At 37.7% G+C, this 13,948-nt stretch overlaps 1 protein-coding gene across 1 annotated transcript in view; it reads right to left on the bottom strand.

Moving 5' to 3' along the window:
- LOC108241902 (protein SON) overlaps window positions 1–13,948 on the bottom strand; it is a 31,981-nt gene that overhangs the window by 14,651 nt on the left and 3,382 nt on the right. The window contains exons 3-15 of the mRNA XM_017426385.3: window positions 13,273–13,307; window positions 12,355–12,554; window positions 11,171–11,343; window positions 9,983–10,179; window positions 9,373–9,646; window positions 9,094–9,287; window positions 8,622–8,774; window positions 8,322–8,497; window positions 6,893–7,030; window positions 4,140–4,226; window positions 3,836–4,051; window positions 1,883–1,993; window positions 933–1,049 (exon numbers count right to left, since the gene is read on the bottom strand). Of these exons, the coding sequence (XP_017281874.1) occupies window positions 933–1,049; window positions 1,883–1,993; window positions 3,836–4,051; window positions 4,140–4,226; window positions 6,893–7,030; window positions 8,322–8,497; window positions 8,622–8,774; window positions 9,094–9,287; window positions 9,373–9,646; window positions 9,983–10,179; window positions 11,171–11,343; window positions 12,355–12,554; window positions 13,273–13,307 (2,071 nt within the window). The remainder of the gene's footprint in view (window positions 1–932; window positions 1,050–1,882; window positions 1,994–3,835; window positions 4,052–4,139; window positions 4,227–6,892; window positions 7,031–8,321; window positions 8,498–8,621; window positions 8,775–9,093; window positions 9,288–9,372; window positions 9,647–9,982; window positions 10,180–11,170; window positions 11,344–12,354; window positions 12,555–13,272; window positions 13,308–13,948) is intronic.

Raw genomic sequence — 13,948 nt, forward strand, 5'->3', positions numbered from 1 at the left:
TATAAACTAACAACAGTATTTTAAAGTCTATTCTTTGAGCTACAGGGAGCCAGTGTAGGGACTTTAAAACTGGTGTTATGTGCTCTATCTTCCTGGTTTTAGTGAGAACACGAGCAGCTGCAGCTGTTTGATTGATTTATTAGTCATGAACTAACACCACAAAGTTTTTGCTGTCCATTGATGCAAGGTAAACATGGATCCCACAATGCTCGGACTCAGACTGGACAGCTTCTGTTTCAGCTGTCATGAAGCTTTTAGTTCATTTTCCATCCAACCATCCAGAGTCCAGGATGGCTTCTCTTCAGCCCACTGGAACTATGATTTCTCCACTTTGATGGTCTGGATTTTCTTCTGGTCAATTCTTACAGTACAACCATAAACATTCACGGATGTTTCTATTCTTATTGTATGAGTCAGCATTCACACTACTGTTCTCCCGTTTTATATTTTTCTGTACGATTTTCTGCATACCATGTGCTGTTTAGGCATTCATGTATCACAACACTTGGCTGATTCAGAAAATGAATAAATTGACTTTTGTTTTTTATTTTTTCAAAACATGTAACTTTATTGACAAATAATTATTTTCTTCAAAAATATTGTTCTCTTTGAATAAACTATTTTGGCTTTCTTATGCTATTTTTAACTTTTAGCCAGTGTTCTGCAACTTTTAGCTTCTAGCTAGCTAGCTTTGATACTTTTACCTTTTATCTACTGTACTGCAACTTTCACTTCTAGCTAACCTTTTGTTACTTTTAGATTTTAGCAACCAATCTTATGCTCTTAGCTTCTGGCCAAACATGTCTGGAACTCCTTCCTTTCTGTTTTTATGAGCTTTAATCCAGTTTGGTAAACCTGGTTCTACAGCAGCACACAGTCAGATTCTACAGACTTGTTCCTGTTCAAATATATGCTGTATGTGTGTGTTTTACCTTCTTGAGCCATGCCTGTGGTCCGCTGGTAGACAGCTCCTCAGTGCTCAGGACCTGAGCTCCAGTTGAGCCAGTAAAAAGACCAGGAACATTACTGGACTGGGCCCATGCATCTACCTGTCAGAACCAACACATTCCTATCAAATCAGCCAGGTTAGAAAAATGGATTAGAACCTTTAGGACCAAAAGTCGTTACCCTAAGGTCCCAGTTCACATTATTACACTTTAATATCTAATAATATTTACAGACTTTGAGTTTAAAGCAGAAAAACAGCAACTAAAGAAATAAAAAGCCATTAATAGGAAAAACTAAAAGCTAAAAGTAGCAAAACATTAGCTAAAATTAGCAAAAGTCTAGCTAAAAGTAACAGAAAAATAACAAAAAGCACAAAGTAGCAGATGATAGCTCAAAGGTAAAATTAGCAAAAGGCTAGCTAACAGTTAAAACTAGCAAAGCTGTAGCTATAAACTAAAAAAAAGGATCAAGCAAGAATTGTTCTTGATGAAATTGAATAAATCTTAACACACTTTTATGGAGAAAATATTTGTAAATCAAATTCAAAAATTTTCATAAGTATAAAAAATTACAAATACTTGAGTGAGCTGAATGTTTTGATACACAAATAGCTAAAAAAGTACAAAGTATGCAGAAATAGTTACAAAAAAACAGTGTTAATGTCAGATTATACCAAAACGTTCAGCATAAATTCAGCATTTACACTTTTAATCATAAAGAAGTAGCTACAAGGGTTTCCCAATTTAAGCTTCACTTCATCATAAATCTGATCCTAGCTTAATTAACCAGTTTATTCATAGAAAACTTCCAGTCATGGTGAAGATTAAACACTGTTCATTTTTAGTTCGGCTATCAGTGGATAAAAACTGAGATCCCAAACTGAAACGTGATTGAGTTCTGAGAAGTCAAGCACTGTATAACACTGTACGTGTACCTGCTCCTGAGCCCGACTGAGCATGCACATGGCGCTGATATCATACGGGTTCTCAGCCAATCGCCTCTGAGCTTTGATCCTCTCGGTCACAGCTTGAGAAATGTCCACGGGCTGAAAAAGACAGAGGTCAAAGGTCAACATGTTTCTTCAATGCGATTAAAATCGTTACAAATTCAGGTCTATGCATTTTCAGGGACACTAAAGACTCACAACAACTAAAAAAAAAAAAAAAATCCCATAAAATTAGTACAGGCCTGCTTTCCTTTTCTGAACCCCTGAACAATTTGCTAGAACCTCTTGAAGCTAGATGAAAGTCCTTCTCCATGACCTCTCCAAACTACTCCTACTCTTGAGTTTTTGCTTCCACAGCCATAGATGCCACAGTCCTGGGTATCCTGTACATTTCAGCTGATTCATGAGCCCTCTGAGGCAACTGGCCCTAAAGGATTGAAGATCTCATGGACAGGAAGCTCTGCCAGATATTTCCTTTTTATTTTGGGTTTACTGGGTCTGTCCTGCTGTCTCCCATACCACTGGATCCAACTCACCCCTCTGCCCCTCCTTTTACCCCACTGTCCAAGACATAGGACCACAAGTCTGATAATACGATTACAAAATTGATGGTCAGTCTTTGGCCAAAGGTAGCTTTGTACCAAGAAAACCTATGGTTGCCCTATGATCAAACAAGGTGTTTGTTATATAGAGCCCATGCCTAGCACAGAAATCAAATAACAAAATAACAGGCTCAGATCAGAGAGGCTGTTCCTCCCAATCACTCCCCTCCAGGTGACTTTGTGATTGCTCTCTGGGTGAGGATATTGGTTTATGTGGTCCTTCTTCATCGAGGTCTTTGAATTCGTCTTAGGTCTTAGTCTGATTAAAGTTATCTATGCAAACGCAGCCAAAAAATGAATAAATAAGCAGTTTTTCTTTAGGGGTATTTACAGTCATCATGTAGATATGCTAGTTCAATAAAAATTACAGTACTGTTGTATCTGTTTTTCTTTTCTCCTCTTAGATTCTTTAGTGAGCTGACAAAAGTGAAGTTTGGTACTTTCTAAATTTGTTTGTTTTTCTTTTCAGTTTCCTTCATGGAACAATTTCAGACCTAGTCAACATGTTTTTCCTTTTTTGTTCTCAGAATAATGCCCTGTGTTGCTTACAAAAGACCATGACAACAGAAACAGAACATTTCGTATTCTACTATCTGTAAATACCAGGGCTTACAGTGGAACATTCTTATTTTCCATCTCACTCAAATAAACAGTCCAAAGGTGTTCTCACTGATGTGTGATCCTTGACTGACAGCGCAGACAGCTCATCTGATTACATTTATCTTTCCCTCCATGAGACGGCCAATCAGATCACTCAAACACAACAAAGTCTTGTTATTCTGCAACACAGTTGTCCCACCAACCTGAGGTTGCTTCTGTTTGCAGTACTTTCACAGAGTATGTACAGATTAATGAGCAGACATGTAAAAGTTTAATTAGCAAAGCTAATATTGGTACTTCCTTAGCAGTTTTTACTGCTGTCACGTTTGTCAATTTTGGTAACTCTCACTTCCCTGCAGCACCAGTTATTCAGGGAATACCTCAAGGCTTTGTTCTTGGAATTCCCCTGTTTATCATTTACATGTTCCCCTTTGGTCACATCATCTCCTGCCATGGACTCAAATTGTACTCTTATGCTGATGATACTCAAATTTATGTATACACTAGTTCATTTTTATTTATTACTTATTTTTATTTCTTAGTATTTTTTTTGTCTGATATTCTATGTAGAGCATTTTGGGGTTTTATAAAATGAGTTAGACAAATATAATTATATATATATATTCAAAATGCACAAATAGCAACAACTATGGCCTTAATGAAAGAATGGTAGAGTTAAGCTTAAATACCATGACTTTACATAGAATAAACATGTTAAACAGTTGATGTTGTTCCTCACCTGTAGTCGTGTTTCAGGAAACACACTGTCACTTTCTGTTGTTTCCGTCGGCTCCTCTATAACGTCAGGTAGCCCCGAGCTCACTGCCAAATCACCTGGTGGTACTGATGGCAAGGTCACGGTGGGAGCACTAGACTTTTTAGAACCAACAGAAGCTTTTTCTGTGGTTTTCTCAACAGGAACCCACTCTCCATAAGCCCCCAGTCCATCCCCCTCCTACACAGAACAAGACATCATGTAAGAACTTCTCTGATCTTTGAAAGCAGACTCATTAAATCCTGGTCTCGTGTGGATCCGTTCAGACCTTCTTTCGATGTTGTGACCCTGAGGACACAGGAAACTCTTTGGCCATGTCAGCATCACAACGACCTGATGGACGAACTGTTGAGTTCTGACAGAATGAAAAAAACAAAAAACAAAGTTCATTTGTTTTCTTTAAAGAGACACAACAAACTTATGTTTAGTATTTTCTCCTGATGAAACTAAGCCTTTGGGCTAACTCAGGTACATTTACATCAAATTTATTTATAGGTCAGTTATTGAATGCTGTCCATTGATTTAATAAATTTAAAATCTATGAAAATAGGTACTAAGACAGGGATCTTCTTACATATTTTACAGAAACACCAATCATAGTTTTCATGGCTGCTTTTGATTTTTATTCAAGATTTTTCATTTTTAAAATCAACAGGCGACTGAGCTTTTTCTTTCAGTCACTGGAAATGTACAAATAATAGCGTCTATACAAATTAACCAAAACTATCTGCTTCATAAGACAGATTTATATATATATATATATATATATATATATATATATATATATATATATATATAATCACCAATACCATTATTATTATTATCATCATCATCAATATTAATAGTATCATAATTTGTATAGTCATTATAATTAACATCATCATTATTATCATTGCCATTATTAATAATAAGTTGTTGTTATAATTATTCTTAACATTAATATAATTACTATCATTAGAATTTTTTTCATCATCATCATTAATATTTTTAAAATTTTTACTGTCATTATTATTGTTATCATTGTTACCTTTATTATTAGTAGTAGTAATAGTATTATTTTCGTTATTAGGCTTGAGCAACACACGCAATGCGAAGGCCTCTTGAAATCATAGTGTTTATTCCTATTCTTCTTCCTCTTATTATTATTGTTTTGTGAAGATTGACCACCCCACCCACCCCCGCTGCATCCCCTATCTGGCAAGGAAGGCCTGTTTTTAGTCAAGCCTGCATGAGTCCAGCCGCAGTCAGCTATAGAGCTTGTTTTGTCATAGAAGTGGAGGAATTAAGGTAAAAAAAAAAAGTTCAATTCAGTCTTCATCCCTTCATTTCAGATCTCCAAAGAGATGACGTGTCAGGCTAATGATGTGGACGCATGCAGATCCTTTTCAGAGGTAATTTTCATCTCCAATAACCTATTTATTTTCTAAAATAAATTCATGAGAACGATATTCAGCAGTATTCAGACACAGGTCCGATTTAACCTTAATATGTAAGATACAGAAATTTAGAGGATTCATTTTGGAAATTATAAGTACAAAAGAACGAACATTACATTTAGAACCGCGCACACACACGGGTCCTGTGTAATACTCAACTGGACAGGTTCATACATTAGGTGGACATTTTTTATTTTTTTACTTAGAAGAATAGATTTATTCAGTGTCCATCTCTTCTGTTTTGCTCTCCATAGAGATTCCGTGTCAGGTTGCTGATGTGTACGCATACAGATACTTTTCGGAAAACACATTTTCACCTCTAACGACATTTTTACTTTTACAAACATGAACTCATAAGAAATGTATTCAGCTGTGTATAGATTCACAAGTTTTGTATAATTTTAAATTTGACGAGTTAATGCATTATGAAGACAGTAAATCCAGTTCAGTCTTCTAAAGCTCTGTATGTTCAGATTTTTTTTTCTTTTGGTTGAGCTATCCGCTCACAGTATTTCTTAGCTTTTGAAATGTGATTGTTGTGACACCCTGAAAATAGCCCCACACAATTATGTGAAACATCTTAGTTGTTTTCCTATGTGCATAATAATAATAGTTTTGATGGACACGCTGGATATGTTCATGGTTCTCTACATACCTTTATCTTCTCATTCTCATTAAAATGAGAACATGGGTCCAAACTTTTAACTGGTAGTGTAAGTCCTCAATGAGTGTATGTTTTTGTTTTGTTTTAGTTGGTTAATTAGTTTGTTCTGTTGAAGAACAAGCTGTGTTGAGGGTGGACCTTTTTTTTTTTTTTAAATTTCAGATGTATAATTTTTCCTCTGAACTTGACATGACAAAAAGTTATTAATGTAGATTTAAGGTTTTAAGTTAATTTCTAAACAATTACTGTATTTTCTTTATGAATGCACATTTTAAAAGGGGAATAAACAGACATTACATCAGTACAAAACGTATAGCCAAGAAGCATTGTTACAAAAAATAATATACCAACCACAAATTTCCTAATTGTTTTAAAAATTTTGAAAGTGGAGTTGGTTTTCATTGATGATTTATTTCTCTTTTTTCTAGTATCCCTGGAAAGTACTAGGAGAGCAAAAAAAGCATCCATGGTTTTCCATAGAGGTTACCGCAGTCATGAGACATTTTGGCGAAGACATTAAAAAAGGAAAACTGGCCACTATGATTGAATGCCAGCAATAAAATATCATGTTTGTGTATGTGTATGGACATGGTCCTGACAAATAAAGTTGGCCCTGGCAATTACTGATTGTGTCATGGGTGGAGCCAAGTACCTCATTATCGTTGTCCTCTTAATACAGCATTGCGTCAGGTTCTTGTATTTTGATTTCTGATGTGTTTATCTAAATTTTGAAGTGAGACTTGTGTTGTATAGCTCAAACTGAATTTTTGAAGATTTAGTATGTCTTTCTAGCATAAGTGGAAAGACGTGTCCATTTAGTGTTGCAAAAAACTGGTTTGAAAAAATTGTCCCACCATCCTAGCAAAACCAGTATGTGTGTGTGTGTGTGTGTGTGTGTGTGTGTGTGTGTGAGGACATTACGTTAATGTTGAAGCTGATGAATTTCTGCTCTCGAATGGCTGCTGCTCCTCCAAACACCTTCCCATCATCCTCTTCATCAGAAACATGAGGCAGAGCCACCGGCAGCTCTCCTGTGCTGTCCACGATCATCTTACATTTCTACGATCACACAGAGAATTAAAAATGACAATGATCTGTTTTTACAGATCACTGAGAAACACGTGCACTTTAAACTTTATGAACTGACATGATGTGGTTTAAACTCTTACTGTTTTTCTTTTTACAACACCAATTCAAAAGTTTTGGATATTGTGTAAACAAAACAAATGTAATGATTTGCAAATCTCACAAACCCATATTTTATTCACAATTAAATTTAGTAAACAAATCAAACATCTAAACTAAGAAATAGAACAATTTGATAGAAAAAATATTATTTTGACTTTGAAGGCAGCAACACATGTCAAAACAGGGCCAGGGACAACAAAGGGTTGTAAAAGTCAGTGGGAGAAGCATTTTTACAACTAATTAGGGCTGAATTTTCTCATGTTTAGCCAAAATCCCACTGTTGCCTATGGAACCTTTTTTACTTTTTTTTTCCAAAATTTGTCTACATTGTACAATGTACTGCAACCAAAACTCATAGCACACTAATTGAGCTGCACATTTTGACGTATTTTTTGAAGGGCGTTTTCCAAAGCTGAGGAAAGAGTAAGAAATGGAAAATCATGACAGAAACAAATAGTAAAAAAAAGACAGAGGAGTGTGTAATGGCAGAATTTACGATAGGGTAACACCTGTTGTTTATAAGTACTGATTATTTTATGACTTCTGTTCCAAGTCCCATGGGTTCTCACAGAATGAACTTGTTTATAGAAGTGATGTTGAATTTTCTTCTTTTGGGAACCAGACTGACTTGCTTTTCCCTAACTGCTCCTTCTGGTCCAGTATTTCAATATCTTTAATAAAAGCTCCTGTGTTGACTTGGGGGATCAGAGCTTTGATTCGGAGCTTACCCATTCGGACCTGAGATTCTGATGTTAATTCTTAATTTTCTTTAATGCTCTCTATATTTTGTGCACAATATATAAATAAACCTGTTTGAGTGATTTCATCTAACAGAGCCTGGAAATTGATTTTTTGCTGCCACAACAAGTGATAGTTTGGGCTTGTTTTACAGCCACAGGCCCTGAGAACTTTGCAGTCATTAAGTCAACCCTGAACTCCTCTGTAGACCAAAGGATTCTAGAGTCAAACGTCAGGCCGTCTGTCTGACAGCTGAAGCTTTAACCAAACTAGGTCGTGTTACACAATTACTTTGTGGATTTACTTTCCACACACACTTTCTGCATCTTGGCCTAGTTTTTCTGCTGGTCATTCACCTAAAAAACCCTCTGAACAGTTCTTCCAGTTTGCAAAAACCGGTGACATGTTTGTTTCATTTGCTTACATCAGTAAACTCCTTGATGCTGATGCTGTTGGCCTGCTTGGCCACTTTCTTCTTGACTTCCTCCAGAGCAGCGGAGCTGTTCTGGACAGAAACCGGAGGCGGTTTGTTGCTGATGGAGGGCAAAGGGAGCAGTGAGGACAGGGTGCCCATGTTGGACAAGGCTGCTGTCACCGAAGCTGGAAGGAACATGCAAATATTTTACGAAGGCACAGAAATAATACAAACACCCAAGGGCTAAAATGTTAAAATTCAATAGTTTTATCATAAATTCATGCAACTAAGACATCTGTAAAATCCTACCAGCAGTCATACTGGCCATAGCAGCATTCATGGCCATGCTGGGCAGAGCCAGAGGCAAGACTGTGGACCGGAGGCTGGCAGGGACTGGCATGCCAGCTTTCACACACATGGCAGCAGCATTGGCCTTGGCTATTTCCAACAACTGCTCTTTATCTGAGGAAACACACACAATGATCAAATATCAACCAGGGTTTAATTTTAATTACTAGAAAAAAGACTATCACTAAAATTCATGATGAAAACGTGATTTTCTGTCACAGATAGAATAAATCTGTCTAAATATCTAACTCCTACCACAGCGTTTCATCATGGTTAGTATGGTTTAGGATTAGGATTAGTTCTGTTTCTGGAATATATTTGGTGTTGGATAGCTGTATCATGCTGTGCCTCTGACTCTATCAGACCCACTTTCTGAACAGTAACACTAAACAATAAGTGAAATAAGTTCAGTGAACCAGACTCTAAAACTGACCCAGTTCACTGATGCGATGAGGGCTTCGACTCCGGCTCCTGTCTTTCCTGGAGGGGGATCTTTTTTTGCGAAGGATGAGCACAGGGGAGTGACTTGGTTCTCGTTTCCACCGATCCCTTTGGCTGTAAGCTGCTCTCCTCCGATTGCGGGACCCTGAGCGTGAGCACGACCTCCGAGATCGCCTGACCGTGGACCTACAACCCAACATGGTCAAAACTCACTTTAGTGACTTTGAGACGAACACAAAAAGAGTTACAAACGGCTGATCTGAAGCCATACCTCGACCTAGACCTCTTCCTCACTGAATGGCTCCTGGATCTGGACCTTTTCCTGTAGCTCCTGTGAGGAGACTTTGATCTTTTCTGTTTCTTTGATGACTTCTGTTCTTTGTTCCTCTGTGGGGACTTGGATAGTCTCCTTTTTCTCCCAGATGGTGATTTATCTCTAGACCTGGTTCTGTCTGATGCTTTACGCTCAGAAACATTAGGTTCTAAGGTCTGTTCAGGTTCCATAGGTTTGAGCTGGTTTAGTGTAGACTGTGATGTGCCAGAATCTGAGGTTTTAGAGGGTGAACAGAAAAATCATTTCTCTAAGAAATACAGATTTTAGAAGGTTAACACACCTACAGCCTACTTGGACTGTTACTGATAATAAAAACCTGATTATAAAAATTTGCTTTTATTTTGAAAATACAACATAAAACTAATAAGCTAAGGATTTATTTTGAAAAGACATTCTTCAATAAATAAAGAAGAAGCCATTTGTCACACTCTGAGAACATTGTGTGTGACGTTTGCATTGAAATATTTACATATATTCCACTAAAATTTTAACTTTCGATCCCAGATGACTTCATCAAACCTGCATCTCCACATGGAACAGATCGTACCTCGCTGTTCTGCTCGGTCCTCTTTAATCTCCGCTGAGTCTCGTTTCTGCAGCTCTGTGGCTCTGGACCCAGTCATCTCTCCCAGTTGGATCTGTGTTTGGGTGGAGCTGGCAGAGAGCAGAAGTGGCTGAAGGTCCTGCGAAGGACACTGATTGGACCAAATGGAGTGATCCAAATCTTCTCTCTTTTCAGAGGAACTACAAGCAGCCACACCAACCACAAGGGAGAAGAGAAGTGTTAGTTACAACAAAGTTGTGAGTTACTTTTTACAAGACTCTCCTAGAAATATTTAATGATCAGTATAAGTTCTGTGCCGGTGGAAATTGTGCTACTGTTAGTCGAAGACCACAAGGAGGGAAATGTGCCAGGAGACAGAGGGAGAAGAGGAAAGGCAAGAGTTTAGGACTGAGGGAAGCAACTCTAAACGTAGGGACAATGACAGGCAAAGGTAGAGGAGGAAGGTATCTGCGTTACGTGTACAAGGTTGGATGTGATGTAGAAGAGAAAGAGAAATTCTGGAAGGATCTCAATGAAGTGATGGAGAATATTCCCAGGGAGGACGAATGGTGATCTGAGCAGATCTGAATGGACATGTTGGTGAAGGAAACAGAGGAGATGAGGAGGTGATGAGCAGGTTTGGTGTCAAGGAAAGGAACCAGGAAGGACACATGGTGGTGGATTTTACCAAGAGGATGGAAATGGTTGTAGTCAACATCTATTTCCAAAAAAGGGAGGAACACAGGGTGACCTATAAGAGTGAAGGCAGGAGGACACAGGTAGACTACATCCTGTGTAGAAGAGGTAACCTGAGGAAGATTACAGACTGTAAGGTTGTGGCAGGGGAGAGTGTGGCCAGACAGCATCAGATGGTGGTGTGGAGGATGAGTGCTGTGGTGATGAAGAGGAAAAGAGTAAAGGCAGAGAAGAGGACCAAATGGTGGAAATTGAGGAAGGAAGAATATTGTGAGGAGTTCAGAAAGGAGCTGTTAAAGGCTCTGGGTGGTAAGAAAGAGCTTTCAGATGACTGGGCTGCTACAGCCACAGTGATTAGAGAGACAGGAAGGAAGATACTTGGTGACAAAACTTAATCACTTATAGATGAAAATCCAAAAACTCAGCATTCACACAATAAAGCTAAATCAACTTGGTGAGTTTAACATTTCTTTTTCTCTAAGGTTTAGTTTGTACCTGGAGTTGGTTCTGTGACACTGTGGGCTGGACCGGGTCCGACTCCTACATCTTCTGTGGAAGGGTGCGGATGTAGAAGGAGAGTTCCTCTGCTCGGAGCAGGAATGTGAGAAAGAACAAGGACTCATCCTCTCGTGTCTTTTTTCACTTATTTTGTCCTTATTGGAGCTGTCCTGTTTACGACAAAAAACAACATGTCTGTCATCTTTAGGAGTAGTTTCTATCTGAGGCTCGCGGCCTGTGATAGTTGATTCATGGCTGATTTTATCAACACACACCAGTGATTTACAAGTCATAGAAACTCTGCAGGGGTACTTTGTTCAGAATTTTTGATTTAAATACAGCAAAAAGGAAATTTTACGTACTTTTTTTAACGCAACTGTAGAGTTTAAACATTAATAATGTCCTAAAAATACAGAAAGACTTAAGAACTCAATAACATTATTAGGTAATTAGTCCTATTGATCATTAATGGTGGAAAAAACACCCCAATTCCAGAAAGTTGGGACATTGCGTAAAACAAAACAAAACAACAAGCACAACAACCAAAAAAACAACAACAATGCAATGATTTGAAAATCTCATAAATCCATATTTTATTCACAATGAAGCATAGTAAACATACCAAATGTTAAAACTAAGAAACTACCATTTTTAAGTAAAAATGTAGGTAATTTTGAATTTGTTTCGAGCTGCTCAACAGTCCGGGGTCTTCTTGCTGGATTTGTCATTTCATGAGGCATGAAATGTTTTCAGTTGATGAAAGGACACACATCTCCCCTGTGCCTTTACCCGACATGCAGGCCCAGATCATCAACTGTTGAGGAACATTATTAAGAAATTGTTCCACTATTTTTAGACAGTTTTTTTTTTTTTACAAACTGGTGAATCCTTGCCTATCTTTACTTTTGAGAGGTTCAGCCAAAAATGGGGCAGGGAGGCCGTGTGACTGAGTATTGGGGACATATTGGTGCATAAGAGAGATATAAAAAAAATGCTCTAAATGCATGAAAAATGTGTGTAAAAATATATAATAGAAAAAGAACAGCATGAATGAATGTGAAGAGGTGAGTGGATTGTTTTAACCTGACCTGTATGGTTTACATGTGAATGCTATTTCTCTTTTTGTGTAACAGGAACATGAACCACTTGAATCATCAGAACTCCTGATTCATTATTTCTACCTGTTTTGGGATGATATCCGGCAACTCCTCCTGCCGTCTCAAGGACTGACCACATCCATCGTCCCTATGCTTCAATGCAAAGTCAGAGTCAGAATCAGACGAGTTTTCTCCACTTTTCTGTCTCTTTTTCTTTTTCTTTTTCTTCTTCTTCTTTGAGGAGTGCTCCTTGTGGCACCTGGACTTAGTGTCATGATCCTCACCTAAACAGAAAGTTCACAGCTTCTGTTATACGTAACATTGTTGTACAGAAAATTTCAGTTCAGATGATTTATACAGCACCAATTCACAACAAAAGTCGTCTCAGGGCACTGTACAAAAACATTCACATACATTATAAAAAGCCAATTAGTAAAAGTTATCTATCTAAGGAAGCCAGCAGACACAAACATGGAGAGTAGAGCGAGTAAAGACAGCAGCAGAGTGAAGAAATGAGGCCAAGTTGTCCTCCAGCAGCAGTAAGAACCAGAGTCGAGAGAAGTAGAGACATTTCGGGGGAGATTGAGCGATGGAGAGCATTAAAGCAGAATCTTTGCTGTTTTCTAATGCACTTTTTATGAAAACCATGAGTTTCAATTACACTGATACCCAAAAAATAATTTAATCATGTAGAAATTGTGTTAGAAGCATAAAAATGTAAGAAAAACATTGAAAATTGCATATTTTGACAGATATTATGGCTTTAACACAAACTAAAACTAAGTCTATTCTACGACTCGATGACTTGTAGCAGCAACAATGACGTCCGACTGCATCAGTCTCTCACATCGTAATGGGAAAAATCTAAATTGGTTTTGGACTTTAACTGGGTCATTACAAACCATCAGTCCTCCACCACCGTGCTGGCAGTTGATTTTAGGTGTGATGGGTTGTCACAAACAAAATAAACAAAATAAAGCTGCTGGTCAAAAGCAAACTCACCCTGATCCTTTTTTTCTGATTTAGGTGTTCCTCTTCTAGAAGACAAAAATAAAACAAATATCAAAATTAGTCCGTTTCATAAAGTGTGAATTTCCAACCAGGAAAAAAAAAGCATTTTTGCAAAAAAAATACAGTGTAATTTAAAGCTTAAAGAAGCAAAGCACTAGTTTAAGGCCAAAAGTAACAAAAAAATAAAATTTAATAAAAAGGCTAGCTAAAAGTTAAATGCAAATAAAGGCAAGCTAAAATTACCAACATGCTATCTTAAAGCGGAAATGAACAAAAGGCTGGCTAAAAGCTAAAAGCAACAAAAGTCTAGCAAAAATGTAAAAATCGTAAAAGGCTATGAAACAGCTAAAAACAAAAAGATTAAAAAGGTAAAAGTAACAGAAGGTAAACTAAAAGCTAAAAGTACCAAAAAAGTAGCCCAAACTTTATCTCCCAGTCATTCAACCTGTGCTGGACCTCTGATGACCTCATTCCTAATCCTGTCCATCCTTGTCCCTCCCAAGGAGAACCTCAACATCTTCAGCTCTGCCACTTCCTGTTCTGTCTCCTGTCTTTTTGTCCGTCCCACTGTCTCCAAACCATACAACACAGCTGCTCTCACCACTGTCTAACCCTAACCCTTTATCACAAACCACTCCTGAAACTTTTCTCTTTTCTTTCTCTTCTT

This window comes from Kryptolebias marmoratus, linkage group LG1, assembly GCF_001649575.2.
Source record: "Kryptolebias marmoratus isolate JLee-2015 linkage group LG1, ASM164957v2, whole genome shotgun sequence".
In the NCBI taxonomy this organism is placed as follows: Eukaryota; Metazoa; Chordata; class Actinopteri; order Cyprinodontiformes; family Rivulidae; genus Kryptolebias; species Kryptolebias marmoratus.